Source organism: Rousettus aegyptiacus, unplaced genomic scaffold, assembly GCF_014176215.1.
Source record: "Rousettus aegyptiacus isolate mRouAeg1 unplaced genomic scaffold, mRouAeg1.p scaffold_m13_p_4, whole genome shotgun sequence".
In the NCBI taxonomy this organism is placed as follows: domain Eukaryota; kingdom Metazoa; phylum Chordata; class Mammalia; order Chiroptera; family Pteropodidae; genus Rousettus; species Rousettus aegyptiacus.
The window spans coordinates 120923682-120944958 of record NW_023416307.1 but is presented as its reverse complement, the minus strand read 5'-3'; the positions used below and the strand labels follow the sequence as shown (position 1 = coordinate 120944958).

At 45.0% G+C, this 21277-nt stretch overlaps 1 protein-coding gene across 2 annotated transcripts in view; it reads right to left on the bottom strand.

Moving 5' to 3' along the window:
* Window positions 1–14250: 14250 nt before the first annotated feature.
* Window positions 14251–21277, bottom strand: part of SLC6A1 (solute carrier family 6 member 1) — a 41107-nt gene continuing 34080 nt past the window's right edge. For both annotated transcript variants that reach the window (XM_016121390.2, XM_016121391.2), the window contains exons 13-16: window positions 20795–20897; window positions 19686–19786; window positions 18586–18753; window positions 14251–16633 (exon numbers count right to left, since the gene is read on the bottom strand). In XM_016121390.2, coding sequence (XP_015976876.1) covers window positions 16529–16633; window positions 18586–18753; window positions 19686–19786; window positions 20795–20897 — 477 coding nt within the window. In that variant the 3' untranslated portion in view covers window positions 14251–16528. The remainder of the gene's footprint in view (window positions 16634–18585; window positions 18754–19685; window positions 19787–20794; window positions 20898–21277) is intronic.

Here is a 21277-nt window from a genome sequence, read left to right as displayed (position 1 = left end):
GCTGAGCTCCAGAGTCCATGCTTTTATTGATGTGCCCCAGGGACAGAGTTATTCTCAGAAAGTGATGGCTACAATGATTGCTAGCACCACCATGCCACCATCATCACCTGCCATCATCTGAACCCACTCTGGGGCCAGGCCTCTGGGAAGTCGATCAAGAGAAGTGACAGCAGTAAGCAGGGTACTTCCTCCCTTTCATTCTGTCTGAACAGAAGAACCTGAGAAGCCAGGCTGGCTTCTTGAGCGAATGAGAGAAGGAGTAAGGAAGCCTGGAGTCTCAGAGCTCTGCCTGGGACAGCCCAGATCCCCTGTTCCCAGCTAGGTTTACAAGCACACTCTCCCCACCGTTCCTACACTCCTAATAGAACTAGTAATAACACCATCTCTGTGGATGAGCCCTCTCAAGCAGCCCTGGGTTCTAATTATAGGGGCCATCGGAAATCAGCAGCCTTCCTCAAGCAATTAGAAAGCCTCAGGCCTACCTTGAAAACGCAGGGGCAGGCGAGTGGCTCCCTCCTCACTCCCATCCTGCTTCCTCTGACATCGCTTCCTCTGACATCGCCCCTGCCTGCCCTGACCTACCTGCCCTTCTATCTCAAGGACACCTCCCTGGCCAACTTTCCATTTCATCAGAGAGGGTTTTAAGGCTGCCCTGATCCTCACTTTAATTAAAAGGAAACGTCCTCCTGGAGTTGTTGGGCTGGTTTTTCTTTTCCTCCTTGGAACATTTGCTCAGCCTCTGAGCCGGAACCTGGTGCCTAGTTAATTGAAAGTTCTAAATAAGCAAGGACATGGCCCTCTTGGGAGAGAACAAGGAGAGACACAAGCCTGCTTTTCCTCCAGGAGCGAGCAGCCGTGCCCTCGGCTGGCGGGCAGAAGGCGGGCAGGGGTCTGGAGGAATAGCACCCCCACCCATCAGAGCAGGCCCCCTCCAGCCACTGTGAACCCCATGGAAGCCCCAGACACCAAACACATCTGAACTCGAAATAACTCATGTGCAAATCTTTCTACTATGGAAAAATGACAATATAGAGCAAAATGAAGGGCCTAGAATGCTCCTATCTTCCCTCCAGCTGGAGATAATCACTGCTAACACCTGGGTGTGTACAGCCTTCCAGAAGCTTCTGGACACTTTACATAAAAAAAAAAAATGATTTTATTGCCTTTCCCCCTTGATTATATAAGTGATAGATGTTCATTGTAAACAGCTTGGAAAATAGTTTCGAAAGGATAGAAAACATTTTTTCTGTCTACCCATAATGTTATACCGAGAGACTTTGTTTGGAGAAGTAGAGTGTAAAAGGTGTGGGCTCTGGAGCTGAATAGTCCCGGCCTTGGTGAGGAACTTAATTTCTGTGCCTCAGTTGTCCCATATGAATGGGAATCACACAGGAGTGGCCACCTCAGGGGTTATGTGAAAGAATGAGATCATTGGGTATCCTGTCTAGTCCTGTTCCATAAATTTAGCCAGTACTGCTGCACCCAGTGTTAAAATCTTGGGGAAATTTCCTCTCAGGTTATAATAACACAACACAACACAATACAATACTGCACAATACAATACGATACGACACAATACAATCTAATACTATACAATACAATATGAATATTGTGTATTTATAATTCGAATCCCATTTATTTTTACTCATCATTGAATTTTGGACATTTTAGAAAAATGGCATTTATAACATCACTTTTAATGGCAAGGGTCATGATTTATGGGCTGGGAGTGTCATTTATCCCTCAACCCTATTGTTAAACTTCTAGGAGACTTTCCTTTGTTGCTGTTGTTATGTATAATAGTGCAATGAAAATTTCCAAGTACAAAATTTGGCCAGCATTTCTTAGTATTTCCTAAGAAAGAGATTCCTAGAAGTGGCATTGCTGAGTCAAAAAATATTCTTACTATATTTTATTACCAGATTATGTTCAGAAAGCTTTTTAAAAAATCAGTTTGGGCATCTATCCTACCTTTGCGAATGTGTTTGATTCCCTGCATCCTTGCTGATGATACTGCCACATATGATTTTTAAAAGTCTTGCAGATTGAATGGACAAGGAAGATCTCTCTCGTTGCTTTAGTTTCTAGGGGAAGAGATTAGCATTTGGGTATTTGATAGTTGTTAAAAGAGCAGATTTCTCATCTCTTTGAGCTTCTGGTTCCTTACCTATAAATTGGGGCTAATAATACCTATTTCATGGAGTTGTTGTAAAGATTAAATGAGTTAATACATATAAAACTTTCAGAGCCCTTCTTTATGCCAAATAAACCTCAGCAAGTATTATGATCTTTGTTGCCAGATTACACAGGGCCTGTCTTCTGAAGAAAAAGGGCTGTATGATTTCACGTAGGTCTCACGTCTTCTCTAGAGCTCGGTTTCTTAATCTGTTAAGTGGGGTTGAGAAGGCCTGTCTTGCCTGCTTTCAAAGTTTGTTGGGAGAACTGAAAGAGAGCCAGGCAGGTGTGAGAGTCTACTTCCTCTCTTCCCGTTTGATGGGTCTCAGTTTCCAAAGAGTGGCACCGAAGTCTTCCTAGTGGGTAGCTCCCAAAGCCAAGACTTGAAAGAAAAGTTGGAATTAGCTAGCTGGATGTTGCCCAAGGCTACCTGATACCCAAGGAAGATCAAGGTTTAGTACTGAGGAGGAAGGAAAAAATGGCTTTTGGTTCACCAGCCAACTGTGTCTTTCGTACCATTTCCAGCGATTACCCCAACAGACAGGAAAGTGGGCTCTGTGGAACTCAAGTGTCCCCCACGGAAGGGAGGGCTGCCTCGCCTCGTTTGCTCCTAGTCATGTTCCCCTTGGGTCTCGGCAAGTTCTGGGGGCTCAGGAAGCAGGGAATACATCTGACTCTTCTATTAGGGGACAAGGAAAGCAGGAAGCCTGGCCCACCCCTTGCCTTCCCCATCCCCCATGAGCTGGAGCTGAGACCCCACCAGAGACCTCCCATCCTCAGGGTTCTGACCTCGGGGAGCTAGTGCCAACTCAGGAAGGGTAGGGCTAAGTTAAGAGGCCTGCTGCCCCCACCCCAGTTTAGAGCAGTGCTTGGCATAGCTCAATAAATTTATATTTACCCATTAAATCAATTTTTTTTTAAAGATTTGATCCCAAGCTTTGGGCAAGTTACTGATCCTCCCCAGGCCTCATATTGCTCATCTACATAAATAGGAAAGTAAAGAAGAAAAATTGATAGAACAATCTCTGTGCCATCCTTTCAGAGCTTCCTGCTCCTAGATCAGTAAGCTTTATCTGTCGCTTTCTCCCATCTTTCTCCTTTCTCTGAAAAGGACTAGAGAGAAAGAAAGCTCCTGGAGCCCTGGGCTTCCGAGTGCCACCCCCAACCAGCAGCACCAGCAGCTTCTGGGAACTTGTAGATAGGCATATGACCAGGACCCATTCCAGACCTCCTGAATCAGGCGATGACAATGCTCCAGTCTGAGAACCACTGATGTTCCCAAGGGCAGGTAATGCTGCTGGTCCAGGGACTTTGAGAACCACTCGACCCTGGCTCAATTTTAGAATCACCAGGGGCTTTAAAAACGATGAAGCTTCAGCCTCCCCACTAAAGATTCTGAGTTAATGGATCTGAGGTTAGGCATGACAGGCTGTTTTAAAAGCTCCCCAACTAGCCCCAACACGTAGCCAGGGTTGAGAACCATTGCTATAAACATTTGGGGGGAAGGTTCTGTTACTTATTTACTTATATTTATGTATTTATCCATTTATCCATTTAATTGTTTATTTATGTTTATACTTATTTGTTTATATTGCTGGTTTGTTTCTGCCAGGTACACTGTTTAATTCGTCTTCCGATATTCTCACTGGTTCACGCATCCACCCATTTCAATCGGCACATGGTTATTGATCCTTTATAGTGTGACGGACGCACGTTTGGTGCTGGGGAATCAACAGTGAGCAGAACAGTCCCTGTCCTCATGGGACTGACAGTCTAGCTGGGGACTGAAAGTGGGAAGAGACAATAATACAGTGTGCATTTGTGCGCAGCTAGGTAGGTCCGGAAAACTCCCGAGCATGGGAAGGGGCCTGGCTCAGGGAAGGTTTCTAGAGGCAGAGGATGCTCCAGAGGGCTCTTGAAGGATGAGCAGGAGTTTATAAAGCAGAGCAGAGGTGGGAACAGGGTGCACTTGACGGAGGGCAGGCATGAGCAAAGCCGGAGATAAGAATAGTCCCGTTCGTGTGCAGAGGACAAGGGGCAGTTGGTTGTGGCTGAAGGTGGGAAACCAGGTCAGACAGGGCCTTGCAGGGCACAATGAAGAATTTGAATCTGATTCTCAGTGCAGCAGAAGGCTTTTGAGAGTTTTCAGCAGGCCTGACTTAAGCTTTAAAAAGAGCTCTCTGCTTGTGCGTGAGTAATAGGTTAGAAGGTCAAGAGTTAAAGCCAATAACCAGAGAGAGGCCACTGCAGCCCCCAGCTGGGGAGGGGAAAGGAGAGGCCTGAGTTGAGCTATATCTGGAGGGGTAAAATCCTAGATGAGGGCCCCATATCAAGGGCCGGTGAGGGTCTGGGGTGAGAGAACTGACTGGAGTGGTCTGGAAGCCATGTTCTGGCTGAGGCTGAGAAGATGCAATTTTGAATGTCCCAGTTGGCTCTCAAGCCCCAGATGGGGCCAGCTGCAGGCCTCACGTGACCACTGTTAGTCTCATTGGATGTTGGCTCCTTTGCTTTAAATAAAGCCTAATGAGGCCATTGTTTTGTTGCAAAGCTTTTGCTTAAAAATACTTTAAGTGCAAGGGCCAATTTTTAAAATTAATGTTCAACGGGCCAGGACTCGGCAACATGCCCTTAGAGAAATGTGATTCTTGGGGTGGGGATTAGGCAGAGGTGAGGAAAAGGGAGCAAATACTTATCTTCAAATAGCCAAGGTCCCAAGTCCCTTTTCCCACTGAACCAGCTCAGGAAACACCTGCTACCGGGAGAATCATAGAATTGGCCCCTCCCAAGTTTGTAGCCACCTCTCATTTTCCTTTAATTTCTGTCAGGGTGGGGGCCCTCTGTTTTCACACCTCCAGTGATGGGGAGCTTACTCCCAACAAAGGCAGCTTGTTCTATTGTTGGATAGTCCTGACCATGAGACATGCTTTGTTGGGTTGAACTGGAATTTGCCTCCTGGAGCCCTCCTCCTGCCCCTACCTCATACACCTTTGGCCCCTCTAGGATCATAGCACAATCTGTACCTTCTGTCTTATTCATTCATTTATTCATGCATTCGTTCCAAAAACATCTTTTAAAGCATGTCACTTATTTCTCTCTAAGCATCATTTTTCTCTTGTACTATGAGAGTAATCAGACCTACCTTATAGGGTTTTGCGGGTACCAATGAGATAGAAGTTAGGTAGGGCTTATCTAGTGTTTTTGCAAAATGTTGGATATAGAAATAGGAAACCAAAAACATATCTCTTTTGAATAATTGCATATGGCAAACATCGTGCCAGGACTGGGGACACAAAGACAAATAAGAAACGGTCCACACCCCGCTTCAGCCCCAAGAGGATCATAGGCCAATGGGGGAGACAAGTGAGCACACAGAGGAATGCTGTGGAAGGGAGGTCTGAGAGCACAGGGGGCACCCAGCACAGCCTGGGTGTTGCTGATTCTGAAAGGCTTCAAGGAGGTGACTTCTCAGCTGAGACCTGAAGGCGGAGTTCTCCAAAAGAAGAGGGGCAGTTACAGTGAAGGGGGTGTGCAAGGGAAGAGTGGTCCTGCTCTAAACCAAAGCTTGCGTATCCCTCTCCCCTCCTCCCTTAATCCTGCAGGAACCCCCATACCCACCATCCTGTACGGCTCTCATCAAAGGAAGGGGACACCCAGGTTCTTCCTAGATTGTGTGTTTAAATCATTTCAGACTCGGAAGTTGCAGAATGAGTATAAAGAGTTTCTGTATACCCTTCACTTGGATTTCTCAATTTCTCAAGTGCTATTTCTCCACATTTACCTGTTTCATTCTTTCTCTCTCTTTCCACACACATGTACACACATACAATACATACAGATACTAGATATGTGTATATTATTACTTTCTCAATCACATAAGATTAAACTGTAGACATGAAGTCCCTTTACCCCTGAATACTTCAGAATGCATTTCCTAAAAGTAAGGACGTTCTCTTATATAACCACAGTGCATTCATCAAAAGCAGGAAGTGAATATAGATACAATATTATTATCTAATCTACATATCTTATTCAAATTTCACCTATTGTCCCACCAATGCCCTTTACGACAAACGAACAACAACAAAAAAGTTCTCATCCAGAATCTGATTCAGGACCACCCATTGCATCCAGTTGTCATGTCTCCTTAATCTGAAAAATTCTTCCATCTTTGTCTTTATGACCTTGAGATTTTTCAAGAGCATATGGCAGTTGTTTTGTAAAATGTTCCTCAATTTGGGATTCTGGATTGCTTTAAGCAGTGTTTCTTGATGTGATCTGGAGCCAACTTTCTCCATGAGAAAGGGCTGAGCTGCTTTGTAGAAGGCAATTCCCGGGCCCCAGCCGACTTTGTGCATTGCTCTTGATCCTGCATCTTCTTGGATTCTCATGTGCACTCTGGCTTAAAGCTTTCTTCTGAAGATGCAGTTGAGGTTCTTCTGTGCTCTGGGCTCCTGGGCAGGGGCCACCTGGCGTGGTCCTTGTAAACTTGTTTTGCATCTCTACCCTGGAGACACCCCCCTGTTTCACTGAGTCGGTGTAGGTCCTTACATCCAGAGGGGCTGGCAGAAGAGGTGGGGCCACACCCTGAGGTTCCAGCAGAAAAGGGGCAGAAGCCCCCACCAACCACACCATGGGATTTTCCTGATCTCCCTCTGACCTGAACTCTGCCTGGTGTTAGACCCTTGCCTGGTGCCCTGTGTGCGTCCCTGCCCGTGGAGGCCCAGCTGTATGGCTTTGAGGAGGGGGCGTTTCGCTTTCCCTCTCTGAGCCTCGGGATTCTTATCTATTAATGGAATTAACCCTTGGGCAGGTGGTGGTGGGGGAGTAAAGTGCTGAGCAGGTAGAAGGCATTCAGGAAATGTGGTCTCCTCCCTTTGTCCTTGCATTCCTATAATTCGGAGTGGGAGGGCAGCTGGCTGGCAGCCTCCAGCTGCAGGGCCTTTGGGACCCATCATAGTATTTGAACAAGTCGGTACTCTCCCTGGCAGCCCCAGTCAGGAACTGAGCATGGTACCGGGGCCTGGACATTTCTGTGGTGTGGGACTCTTCTGATGATAATCATTGCCCCGGGGCTGTCCACTGGTTTGGTTGACGCTGTCTCAGCACTGCCTGTGGCCTGAGGCTCTTCCTACCCAAATCTCCGTCCTTCCCCCTCTCCGCACAGGTGCAGCATGTCACAGTAGCCTGAGTGTCTCCTTGCCTGCTCTTGCCCTTTCTCCCCTGTGTCATTTAAAGGCATTTACCCCAGGAAATCTCTCACACTTTTAATTCTGTCTTGGCATCTGCTTCTTTTCAAACCTGAACTGCCCCAAACACCAACAAGTTTTCTTGAAAACATCAGGTGAAATCTCTAGTGAACACATTGCTGGAGCCCCTGGTTTCCCCTTGGATGCTATTATGATGTTATTAGAGTTTTCCATTGTGGTTGGGCTCTTTACCATGTCTTCATGTGCATTTTTTAGTACAAGAAGATTTTCCTCCCAAAGTAAGATATGCACAATCTTAATTGTATGTGCATTGTAATGAGACGATCTTGTCAGTAAATTGTCCTTCTCCATATTGGCAAAGCCCGTGTGGCTTTGTGCTTTTTAAAAAATACAGTTTATTATGTATTTTCTGCTATAAAAAGCAATACCCATGTCTGTGCACAGACAGGAGGCGCTGGATATCAGAGTGAAGGCACATGGGGAGCCAGGGTGCACAAAAATGGAAATGGGAAAGGGACCCGAGAGAGTGAGGCGGAGCACCAACCCGAGGATCATCTACACACCTCCCACTGCTTGGGAGGTGGTTGGTGCAGGGCTGCAATAAATGCTCATCATCATCACCTTCTTACCAGCACCAATGCCAGCGCCGCTGCTCAGCTTCTCTAAGCAGCCCTGCAGCAGCTTGGTGAGCCTGACGTGTGACCCAGGGAGTTTCCGAGAGGATCATAAAGGGGTGATTTGAGAGGACAGAGAGGGGAGTCATCTGCTGGTGCCACGGTGGCGTCTCAAAGCCAGGCATCAGAGCGACCCAAACTGAGGACCAGGCCTTGTTATAAGCACTTCCCACTCATTAATTCGATAAGTTGAGAAACTTTGTGAAGAAGGTGCAGCAACAAGCGGCGATTACTCCTACATTCCCACCCAGGTACGGGGCCGGACCAACACAGGGCTGGAAAAGGAGGTGACCTTTAATGCAATACTCATCTAAAATTATAAAAAGATGAAGCAGGAGAGCCAGGAACTAACAAACAGGAAGGACACTTCTTTAGGAGAAGATATCTACAGCCATGTCTGCACCAACACTGACACCTACACATCTACACCTATACCTGAACCTACACCTACACCAGCATGTACATCTATATCTACACCTCCAACCGACACGTCTACCTCTGCACCTATATCTACATCTTCTGATTTAACTGCCTATAATTAGTGTGTATTTTCAACATAAGATAATGTGCTAATAACCTCAATATATTAAAAAAAAAACAGGTATAAAAACAAAATATCCATGAGCTGTAAATACACAATATAAATATCAAAGGCCAGAAACTCATGGAAAAAAGACCAACGTCAGTAAAATTCAAAGAAATATAAGTTCAATATCAAGATGTCTTTGGCTGTGAAATTGGAAATTATTTTGAAAATAACAAGGCCTGGTTTTGGAAAGGGTGTTGAGGCATTATCAGCATCGATACTTCTGGGGAGGGGGAATGAAAATGGGCATAATTTTCCTGGAAGATAATTTAGCACTTGGTATGAGTGGCCCTGAAAATGCACAGCCTTAAAAAATCGATTTAGTAGTTGCACTGCTGTGAGTTTATCTGAAAAAAAGAGAGATACGCACACAATTTGAGCTTCAAGACTGTGAGCTACTTTCATGATCTTTTCTACTAACTTGATCTAAGGTTGTGGTCAGCCCACCTGAGAGTTTCCTTCTCAAAGCAATCTGTATGGCTTTCTTTTTAGTGAGGAGAAATGCAAAGTCTGCAGCCAAATATTTTGTGAGCTGTTGGAGATACAGACCCCACCTGAGGCCCTGGACCTGTGAGGGTCCCTGGAGAGACCAAGAGGGTGTCCAGAATCTCTTTTTTCCATATGACACAGAACCCAGAGGAAATCAGGTAATTACCGATCATCAGGGTGAGCTGGGTTCCCAAAATGCCATTTTGCTTTGTTTTTGTCTGGAAAATCTCAGGCACCATTGCTGTAATAACACTCGCTACTTTTTGTGTGCTCATCTTGGGCCTGGCACTGTGTTTTGTGCTTTTCTTGTTTTAACGCACTTCACTTTAAGCACAATTTTCAAGGAAACTGAGGCACAAAGTAGCTGTTCAGAGATGCATGGAGAGTGAGCTGCAAGAGCCAGAACTCATATCCAGGGCTGTCTGACCCAGAAACCAGAGACCTTAGTGGCTGTTACACTGTCATTTTCTGTCCATTCATATTCATTCATTCATTCATTCATTCATTCATTTATGTATTTATTGAGCTCTTACTGTGTGTCAAGCACTGTTGTGGGCATTTAAGCTACAGCAGTGAACTAAGAAAAGTTCCTATCCTCCTGGAGCTTCCTTTATAATGGAAGGAGGCAGATGATAAATTAATAAACATATAAGCACTGAAATAAGAAAAATAAAGTAGAGTTAGGGGACAGAGAGAGACAGAAGAGGGTGTTATTTTAGGTAGGGTGGTCAGGGAAGGCCTCTGGGAGAAGATGACACTTGAGCAGAGACCTGCATGAGGAGAAAGGACCAGGCTTGAGACTATCCAGAAGAGCTGACCAGAGGTAGGAAGTGTCCCTGGCACTCCTAATACAGAACTGCAAGTGCTTTTCTGTCTATGCCTCTGTGTTCCAAGGCCCTGGGTCTTATTCTGCCCCCTCTGTCCCTCTCACTGACTCTTCCTCATCCTTCATTTTTGGGCAGGCTGGGACTGTCCATAGTGAGACCCACGTTCCATGGCTGTCATTCTTCAGTTCTCAGTTTATGTGACTCTTCCCTAGCAAGTTAGCCCCATCCTCCCAGGCTGAAGCAAGTGCCTCCTTGGTGACCCTGCAGCCCCCTGGGCAATGTCCCAAGCTTAGGGGATAGTGAATCTAAAAGTCCTGTAGCAGGAACAAGGTTGGAGGGCTGAAGTGACAGAGAGATGGCCAAGTGCTGAGAATGAGGGAATGAATGGAATGCATTTAGGCCAGAAAGTTGGACAGTGGTCAGATCATGGAGAACACAACAGGTTAGAGTAGGGAGATGGAACTTTTTCTAAATTTGGTAGGAGAAGCTACTGGAGGATTTTAAGCAAAGAAATGACATGACTATATTTATATTTTGAGAGATCACTCTGCCTATTGTTGTAGAGTGGATTATAGGGGGCAAGATGAGGAGAGAGACCAGTCAAGGAGTCCGCACAGTGATCCAGTTGAGGGATGATGGTGGTCTAGACTGAGTGGCGACAGTGGTCCTGACTTCCACCTCTGCATCTACCCATTAATAGCTCCAACCTGGACTGTCTAAACCTACCTCAGACACACTCAATTCCTCTCCATTTGCCTTTCTAGTTGGTTCACGTTGCAAAGAACTTGCAGGAAAAACTAGAGTAAATGGTGTAAATATTGGGAGACCTATGTCAAAGGACTTTCGAAGGGTTATTTGAAGAGACAGTGGCTTCCAGGTGGCCTCTGTGTTTGCCTTCACAGCATCTATTTCTCATCTTTCCTTTGGGGACCCACATCTCCCCGAATATGCAAATTCATGTGATTGGGTATAAGTGACCCATCCCCCAGCTCAGCAGTAGCCAGGTGACCCATGCCTGCCTGACCAGTCATCATATTCCATCCCTTTGGCCACACTAATTGGTTAGGAGATGAGCATGTGATCTAGGCTGGTCCGATGAAATCCAGTCCCAGGACTGACATCAGCTTTGGGGACAAGAATCTCACTTTATGTCCATCGAAGGATGAATGGATAAAGAAATTGTAAGATTTTATATATATATGTACACACACACACACACACATATGTATATATTATTCAGCCATAAAAAGTGAAGAAATCTTGTTTGTGACAACATGATGGACCTTGAGGGCATTATGCTAAGGGAAATAAACCAAAGAAGGACAAATACTATATGATCTCACTTATATGTGGAATCTAAAAAAAAAAAAAAAGACAAAAAACAAAAACAGACTCATAGAGAAAGAAATCAGATTTGTGGTTGCCCAAGGTAGGGGATGGGAGGAGGGGGACTTCAAGGAAGGTGATCAGAAGGCACAAACTTCCACTTATAAGACAGTTAAGTACCAGGGATACAATGTATAACGTGATGACTACAGTTAACACTGCTGTATGATACATATAAAAGTTGTTTAAGAGGGTAGTTCTCATTAGAAGAATTTTTTTCTTGTTTTGCTTTTTTATTGTATCTATATAAGGTGATGAATGTTAACTAAACTTATTACAGTAATGTAAGTCAAACCATTATGCTGGACACCTTAAGCTTATACAGTGATGTAGATCAATTATATCTCAGTAAACTGAAAAAATATAAATCAAAATGAAACAAAGAAAAATAAATCTCACTTTCTTGCCAATCTGGCAGAATGCAAATCTGAAGCTGTTGAAAGCCTTTTTGTCCTCCTTTATTAAAGTAGAAACAATTTGAGGGTGAAGCCAAGGAAGAGAAAAAGCAGAGTTGAGAGGTGGAGAGGGAATGATTCCTGATGCTGTCTTTTGAGCATCTGGATCCGGCTATGCTTAAAGCCGTTACTCTGATTTTTTTATGAGTCAACAAACCCTCTTTTATGTTTAAGACAATTTGAGTTATAGTTTCTATGTTTCCTAAGGAGGTGGCAAGCCTCTGTATTTGAGAAAAAGCTGGGTGGCTTTTCCTTAGATTCTTGCTTTGCAAAGTATGAGTGAGGGCCCCGCGGCAATACCTGAGAGCTTATTAGAAATGCAGAATCTCAAGATCCCCCCACCCTAGACCTATTGAATCAGAATCTGCATTCTGACATGATCCTTCAGGTGACCTGTATGCACACTGCAGTTGGAGAAACAGTTCAAACTTCAAATACGACCTTTAAGATTCTTCCCAACTCCGAACCCTCTGACCTGTTTCCCTCTTTCCTCTGAACAGCTGAAGACAAAAGCTAGAGAGGAGCCTGGAAAGTCACCTTGGTGTAGGGGCAGAGAGAGTGTGCCAAGGAAATCATCCTGGCCATATGCGGCAGGTGACTTTCACATTTCATACTTCCTTTTCTTCTGTGTGTGCTTTAAGTGCTTATGGTTTAGGAAAGAAGGGCCAGGAAGGGCTGCAGCTAGCCAGCCGTGAATCAGAGGGAAGGAGAAGTAGGCAGAGAATGAAATGATGAGAAACTCTGGGGCCCCTCCCCTAGGAAATGGCTCCCTTAATTGAACCCTTTGTCTGCTCTCCTGAGGGAAAAAGTCTTTTTTTTTTTTTTTTAAATGACCATAACAAAATTCTGGCTGTTTCTCAAGAGAGCCCACAGTGGTAGACAGAGAGCGCTTCTTCTACTCTTAATTAAGAGATGAGAGAAGTATTAGTGGGTGGGGAGGAGAGGGTCAGATGCAGGGGCAGGGGTCTGGCTTATCCCTGCTCTCCCCTGCTCTGTGCCCTGCTGACCAGTGGCCTCAGGTCACAGCCACCAGACATCCAGAGGTAGAAGCTATGCAGAAGCAACAGCCTGCCCTAGACTTCCCTCAGGGCCAGCCACTTAATTTTCAGGTTCCAATTCAAAAGGCAAATGCAGGGCCCCTTGTGCAGAAAGCAGAAAAGAAGTGCTGTTAAAAATACTAAATGTAAGACCTTTCCTTCTTTTCCATGTTCTCGACTAGTCATGGCTTTTTTAATTTGCTATTTAATGTCATCCTAAGTAAAGAAAAACTTGAAATCTAAATCTTTAGCATAAATTTTACTGTTCATCTTTGTAGTATGCAAATGCAAGATCATTAAATTCATATGTGAATTACACAATATGTATTTCGAAGCTGTACATGCATATGCATTTCGTTCTTACAAGAACAGTAGAAACCTGCTCAAAACTGAGTTGTTTCTATTTCACTTCTTGATACGCACACATTCTGCCAACACTTAGTATATTCAGTTTACTGAAGAATACGGAAAAGAAAGTATGGGTTACCATATCTTTCCCTTTCCTTCTATGACCCATCATTTTCATTGTAAGTGGTTGGCTAATACAGGAAAGTAATTTGAGAAAGAAAGAATATGATGGGGTTCCTTGGGTGTGGGTGTTTCTTAGGACACCGCTGACTTCTTTCTGTTTTGGAAGCAAGTTCTAGTTTAAATAGAGAGTGTGGCTCTCAGGGTTACTCAGTTGTAGACATAACATACTTACCTTATGCTGGCTTTTAATCTCACTCAACTCTCACGCATTCTGGGTCCACTGGAACTCTTTGCTCATGGGGCATCAAGAATGTAATAAGCAAAAGAGGCAGCAAGGAACTGTGGGGGACACACATGTTAAAAATACCTCTTCTGCTCAGGCTGGTTAGTGATTCAGCTCTGATCCCCCAACTCTCATATCCTTACTTCCTAACTTCTACCACAGTTGTATAAGGTCTTATTTCTGTACTAAATCCCTTATTCCCTAATACTCATTGCGATTCTACTTTCCAGACTGAATTTTGACTGATAGAGTTAAAGTGTCACCATGTCAACAGCTGGTGAATCCAGGTGTCCATTGAGCCATTTTTACAACTTCTTTATAGAACTCAAATTTTTCTAAATTAGATTTTAAAAAATAAAATTTAAAAATTTAAAAAATATTCTGAGGAATGAATCAATGAGTGAATGTCCTTGTTAACTAAATGTGCTCCTATTATCCTAGTTTTAGACCTTTATTTAGTTGACCACATTAAAGTTTTTTAGAACAGTGAAAATACCTCCCTTATATAGCTCGCAGTAAGTTTCTATCCACACATTTCAAGGCTTTTGGAAGTCCAGCTCTGTCTCGCTAGATTTTGAGCCCATATCTCTTTCTCTGTTGGGGAAAAATAGTATTGTGTGTATGTGTTGTTGTTCTGATGAAAGAGGGCACCCACCCCAAAGAATTGAAAGTCTGCTGTGTATATCATAGATCCTTTATTATTTTTCTCTAAATTCTTAGAAATGTACATAACGTCCGTGCTCTAGTTATGACACCATTTATAGACATTTAAAATGCATCTTCATTTATAAATATTTTACATTTGGTCCATAGAACAGATAATTTTACTAAATAATACCGTATTTTTTTTTAAACAGGCTCTGTATATAGTTTGAATATGTTTATATTACATATATTTTTTATATAGAGAGATAGATTTACTTGGTATTCTGAGAATAAATCCTTATTGCAAAAAAAAAAAGCATATATGATAATACAATATCTTTTCCCCTCAGGGTAAATACTAAAAAAAGTTACACATATTCACAGTTCTCACTGTAATTATACGACACATAATATTGTGCTATATAAGTAGGTTTGGATGGAAATCAGTTAGGGGATTTCTTGCCAAACACCTCACTTAGATTTGCTTACAAACATTAAATACACTGCATTTGTCTTAGAAAGACTTGGTCTTCATTTCACATTGAAGAACAAAGAGGAAGTGAGAAGTCTTCCTGACCTTCCCATGGATGGGGAGTGGGACTATGAGACCCACTGAGGGGTTCCTTTCAGTCTAACCCTACACTTTAACAATACAAATTCATTTTGATCGAGGATTCACCAGTTGGCATTTGGGATGCCTTAGCGATGAGACTATTTTACAGATGACCTCAGGAAAAGGTTTTAGATTTCCTACACAATATCAAACGAGACCCTATATACCACGTGTGAGGATAAGTGTACCTGTGTGTGTATTTATATGTGTTTTCTCTACAATAATGTGCTTAATATTCTGAGGGTAATATCTTATTGCAAGAACTGGTATGCTGGTCACTGGTCACTTTCAGATGAGAATGACAAGAGATTAAAAAACCCACAGTCACAGTTATTTACCATAGTCATTAAGGATTAGTTAGTTGTAAAACACAGTTTGTGAGCTAACTAGCTAAGGAGCTACAGGGCACAACATACAATTTGCTACATGGGAACCCATCTTCCTGGTAAATGAGAAATGCTGAGTTACAGGGGCTTGCAAGGAACGGTCTTCATCTGATTTGTCACCACCACCACGGAGCCCATGCTGGACAGGAACAAAAACTACTTTCCAGGGAAGCAGTTTTAATCTATGAAGCATTTTTTGGGGGGCTGGGGGGTGGGGGGGATACTAGACTAACACTAGCTCCTCAGTTAGTGGGTTGGGTTGATTTTAGTGGCAGTGAGGGGATTCCCGCTGAGGAATTTCAGAGAAGGTGAGAAGGCAGTGACTTTGAACGGGGTGGCAGTGAGGGAGATAGTTTAAGAAATGTAACGAGATCCATTTTGACTCAGGGATAGGACTTCACCTTGATTTCCTCTGCAACTGTTCTGTGCTCTGCAAAACTGGGCAGCCTAAGAGGAACTGGGGCTCTGATTAGGAAACTGCCCCCAGCTGGACCTCAGGCACCCTGGAATGGCGATAGAAACATCCGTTGTGCTTGTGGCAGTTTTCCGAGGAGCAGAGCAGGGACAAACTGGAAGATTACTTTTGGACCAGGTGTAATCAGAACGGCCTGATGAGGAAGGGGCGGGAAGGCTTAGCCACAGAGATGCTAACTCAGCCTGTGGCAGGGAAAAAGGACACTAGGCAGATTGCTTGAGAAGCAGTTCTGGGAATGCTGACTGAGGTCCTTGGGGCTTGTTTTAAAGTCAAAGCTGCCTCCGGAAGGAGAACAACAAAAAATGAAAGAGCTCTGCTGGCTTCCTGCTGCTTAAGAGTGAGCTCTCCCTGGAAATCCCTGTTATACAAAATGCCCTTTTCATGTGTACAGAGCATCGTTCCAACAGAAACGAACTCCTGCAAAGTCCAAGATAACAGTCATGGGTTTTGGCAGTAAGAGAACAGTCAGGAAAGACGACTAAAAGCCAGGAGGGTGCAGCCTCATTGCGTCACACTTTCTGGCTGGATAAAAATGATCTACCGTGGCAGTAACAAATGCTGAATGCTTTATGCTTATGGGGCCCGAATTAAAAAGGTCACCAGCCTGTGGGTGCCGAAGCCATCAGGTACCTTTGCCCACAGTAGGGCTCACTAGGGGTGAGATGGTCCCCCATCTCCCCTTTCTGCATGGTGATGATGTCTGGACTCGCCACTCGAGGTAGGTTGAGATAGACGATATCTTCAGACATCAAGTGGTGTTCATGTTCAGCCAGGTTAGGATGGGGTGAGAATGTGGGGTCGGTGAGCCGTCCCGCACTCCTAGATGTAGGCCTCTTTGCTAGCTGAGCCACTGGCCTGGGGCTGCTCTGGACCGTTCTCTGGGCGAACGATGTCTTCGCTGGGCTGGATCATGACCTGGATGCGCTGTGGGCACCAGGGAGAATTCGGGCTGGGATGGAAGGAGACTGGCCACTCTCTTCCACCACCCTCTTTTCAAGTCTATCCTGTGTGCTCTGCCTTCAAACAGTGCCCAGACTCTGGCCACGCCCCTACATCCTCCACACCTTCCAATGCTCCCACCTCATCTCCCTTGGGTTATAACAATATCTATCTACTGGCCCTCCACTTCCATTAACCATCTTCCCCTTTGTTCTATTCTCAACACAGGAGCTGGAGTGGTTTTGCTAGAAATCACGTCCCTCTACTCTTCAGGACCCAACAAAGGCTCCCATTTCACCAAATCCTATAAGGCCCTATACGATCTGGCCCCTGTCACCTCAAACCTCAATGTCCTCCCCTCATCTGTACGCCAGCCACACTGGCCTCCTCCTCACTTCTCACATACCCCAAACATACACCTGCCTGAGGGCCTTTGCACTTGCTGTGCCCTCTGTCCGGTGCATCCTTCCTTTCAGATAGCTGTGCAGCTTGATCTCTACCTCCTTAGGTCTTGGCTCACCTAGCATTCCCTAAACCCCTTCCTACTTTATGTTTCTCCATAGTAGTCCTCCCCATCTACTGTGTTTTTATTATTTGTTGATCTTCCTCTACTGGGGGAAGATCCCTCCAAGAGGGTGGGATTTTTGTCTGCTTTGTGCCATGCCGTGTCCCCAGCAGTGACAATGGTGTCTGGTATATGGTAGGTGTTCAACCTATATTTTCTGAATGGACGAATCTCCCACTACCTTCTCCATGTGTATCTCCTGCAATTCTGCCTCATCATGTAATACACTGTCTTCAGACATGCTTGCCCTTTCCCGCCACTGATCCTTTGCACAGGCTGTGCTCTCTTCCACAAATGCAGACGTGCCTGCCTTTTGGGACTTGGCAGAGGAACTTGGTAAATGAAAACATAGAACCTGGAGTTGGAAGAAAGGGCTGCAAGTTCCAGCTCTGCTAATAACTTACTGCACAGGAAGGGTAAGAGGTTTCCCCGCTCGGCCTCAGTTACTCCATCTGTGATAGGAGGAGGCTGCCCAGCAACTTCAGGGCTGCACACAACCCACCGCCCATCTTCCCTATGCTGCAGACCTGAGAGCCCCTCCTTCTGGCTCACAGGCACATCTTGGTGGAAAATAAGGTTGAGAGCCACTGATCCAGGTCCTCCCAGCTCATTCTCCACTCCTCAGTGAAATCTTCTTAGTCGACACCTACTCCATCAAAGTCTCTAGCACCTAGGTGCCTCCAGCACTGCTTTGTTTCACTCAAGAATTTGATATAATTTAACGAAGAGCTGGCATGGATCTAGTATGTGTTAGTGGGCTCCTGCCGGGGCAGTGTGCCTTACGTATTTTATCTTTCCTTGAGGGTAAGACTGTGTTTTCTCTTGATCAATCTCACAAATGAGGTCTAGAGTAAGCCCTCAATACATGTGATTCCACCATTATCAGCTCCAAATCCTTGATGGCTCCCCATTGCCTTCAAATAAAGTCCAAAAATCTTGTTCTGATTTTCAAAGCCCTTCATGATCTGGCCTGACCTTCTTCTATTCCCAACCTCATCTCATGTCACCCCTCTGCACCTCTCCCCACTCTACCTTCCAGCACATGGATCAGGCTATACCTGTGAGTCTTTGCACATGCTTCCCATCCTCTTCTAGAAACATTCTTTCTGCTTCTACTTTTAACTCTGGTTCATCCTTAGGCCTCTCCTTAGCTATCCCTTCTTTCAGCGAGCCTTCCCTAATCCTCCTCAACCCAAGTAGGACTAACCGATATCCATGGTTTGCCCTGATTGTGGCACCTCTAATGCTCTATTTCTTTGGCTATGGACTTTCTGTCTCCCCAGCTAGACTGTGAGCTCCACAAGGGTAGAGGCTGTTCCCCGCACAGTGGGGGAAGAGAACCAGTGATGCAAAGTGTGGAGAAAGGAATTACCTGTTTCAGGGAGCCCTTTAAGGTGAGGAACATGTAGGCCATGTATCCGGGAATGAGAACCATGGAAGACAGAGCCATGAGCCAGCCCACGCCCTGGCCCCACTTGGGGAAAACATAGCTTCCCATGGTGAGAGGAGTCATCTGCACAGCACTGAAAATGAACACGCCCTGGGGAGAATGGGAAGGGGGCAGTGAGTCACCCAGATTGGACGAACAAGCCCCCTCCCTATACCTGCAGCCACTAAGTCCACTGCCCTCCACCCCTACCCTGAGGCTGACCTTCACAAGGGCCCAGCATCTTGGGAATTCTATACCCAAGGCCGCTATTAGTACATAAGGTGCCTTTTCATAATAGAAGGCACCTCCTCTGGAAGGACCAATAGCAAAAGGAGCCTTCTCTGTGCAAACCATTAGAAAAGGGTAGCCCTTTTCAATATGAAGAAGCTACCCTCTCTGGAAGGACCAATAGAAAAAGGCACCCTTTCTGGGAAGAACAAAAGAAGAAAGCATCCTTTCTGGGAAGACCCATAGAAAAAGACATCTCTTCCTCCAAGTTAACCAGCTTAGCAATCAGAAAAACGGCTGGATGTCAGCACCCAGTTTGCCATTGGCTGGGTGCCCTTGCGTGGGACACAAAATATGCAGTGGCCCACCCCAAGACCTGGGGCAGCCAAGGACCTGAGGCAGCCCCCTCACAGGTCTGCTCATGCCTCAGCTTCCCCTTGTGGGAGGGAATGGGAGATACTGAGAATGAGAAGCCTCCTGGTATAAATAGTTTAGGCTTCAGAATCAGGCCAACCTGGTTTAAATGCAGCACCAACATGCTGGGTGATGCTAGCTGGGTGAGCCCTGGGTCCCTCAGCAGTACAGTGGGGCAATAATGTCTAATTTGCTGAGGTTTATGAGGATGATGTAAAGTATCTGGTATCATGCAGGGCACAGAACTGATGCCCAGCAAATGGGAGGGAGAAGTATTAGGAAACGAGGGCCTGGGGCCTCTTCCATCTGCCTTTGCCTCCAGAAGTTTCTCTCTGAACCTGAGTTGCCCCAGGGCCTAGTCAGTCCTCATCCTAACAGGTCTGGTCAAGCCTTGTCCTTACCGCCACAATGATTGGAGTGAAGAAGGACCAGCAGAGCTTCCACCAGATGCAGGGCCTGGAGCCAACCATCTCTTGGATGTTGTCATAGAATCGGTTGACACCTATGACATTGGAGTGAAAGGAGGGACAGATGAGCTGTGGGCACTACAGGCTAAATGCGATCTGTCACTTTCTCACATAAGCAAGTCACCTAACCTCTCTGAGGTGCAGTTTCCTCATCTGTAACATGGGCTGAAGCCCTGAGGGTGTCATCTTTATCTAAGTATTCGATAACTAAATATCCACAGAAAGTGGGTTGTGTGGGAAAGCAAGTCACCTAAATGTGAAAATATCTACCAATAATCGGATAAACATAAAAAGGTGTCCCCACCACTCTTTTTGTCCCTCCTGGTCAAAATGTATCCCAGCCATTCCTTCAAAGTCTTGCTAAGGGGTGATTTTCCCTGTTGATCTGATGCTATCAGCAACTTGTGATAGATTGCAAAGAACTGCAAATCTTGCAAAAACCCACAGATATCATGAAGTTTAAGAGTGATGTTGGGCACTGCTCCAATTAGCACTAGACCAGTTAAGAGTTTAAAAAGGAAAATGATGAGGAGGGTGAGGTGGCAAAGGAGATACAACAATTATCAAGGACTAAGACAGACCCTGGAAAACATTTCTTTCAAACACATCATCTGGTTGTGATAATCAAAGTGCAGGGAAGGACGTCCTTTGACTATTAAGCAGTTGGGTCTAGAAACTTAGGCCACTAACTAAACAAATAAAATCATTATTTCCTTTATTTGTTTTAGGGGCAGACTTTTAATTAATTATAGCTTAGCTTTAAAAAATATTTAACTTTAGAACTTTTTTATACTTTTGGTTTCCCTTTTCGAGATAAAGTTTCAAACAAACCATTTTTCCCCCAAATTTATCTCATTTTAAATGAATTTATTTAACTGTTCTTATGGCACCTTCTAAACATGGGACTTCCTGTGCTCCATCATCAACTAAATAAATTAATGTATGGAAAGGGCCTGGTGTTCCAGTTGTATTGGTCGAATGATGACTGAAGAAAGACATGAGTGAATGAATGAGTTAATGAGGGAGGAGGGGCTGATGCTCACCGTAAAACCAGGAAATGGAGACACATTCGAAGAACACGAGGAACAGAAGGCTCATGCCACTGGCAGAATAGTAATCGAACAGCTTGAAGACATAAATGCCACCCTGCGAGAGGAAAAGCGGCAAGAGTGAGGCCACTTCTGCCAGAGACCAGGGCCCCGAATTCAGTCAGCCTGGGCTTTGCAGTCCAACGAGGATGGGGTTAGGCTACACTGCAGCAAGGGGACTTATGGGTAGATTCGAGGAAGCACTGAAGGCCTTGTGACCCTGAGAGGATATGGGTGCCAGCTCTCTGGTGACTGGGAAGAAAGTGCCAGAAGAAGGGGGTGGAGAGAAATGCCCCGTTCCTGCTAAGGCTGGATGGCAGAAAAAGGAGCTGGTCTCCAGAGCCATCTGTCCACAATGTTAAATCAGTCATGTCCCTCCACGGCTCAAAACCTTCCATGGCTCACATAAGACAATAACATAACACAAAACGAAGTAGA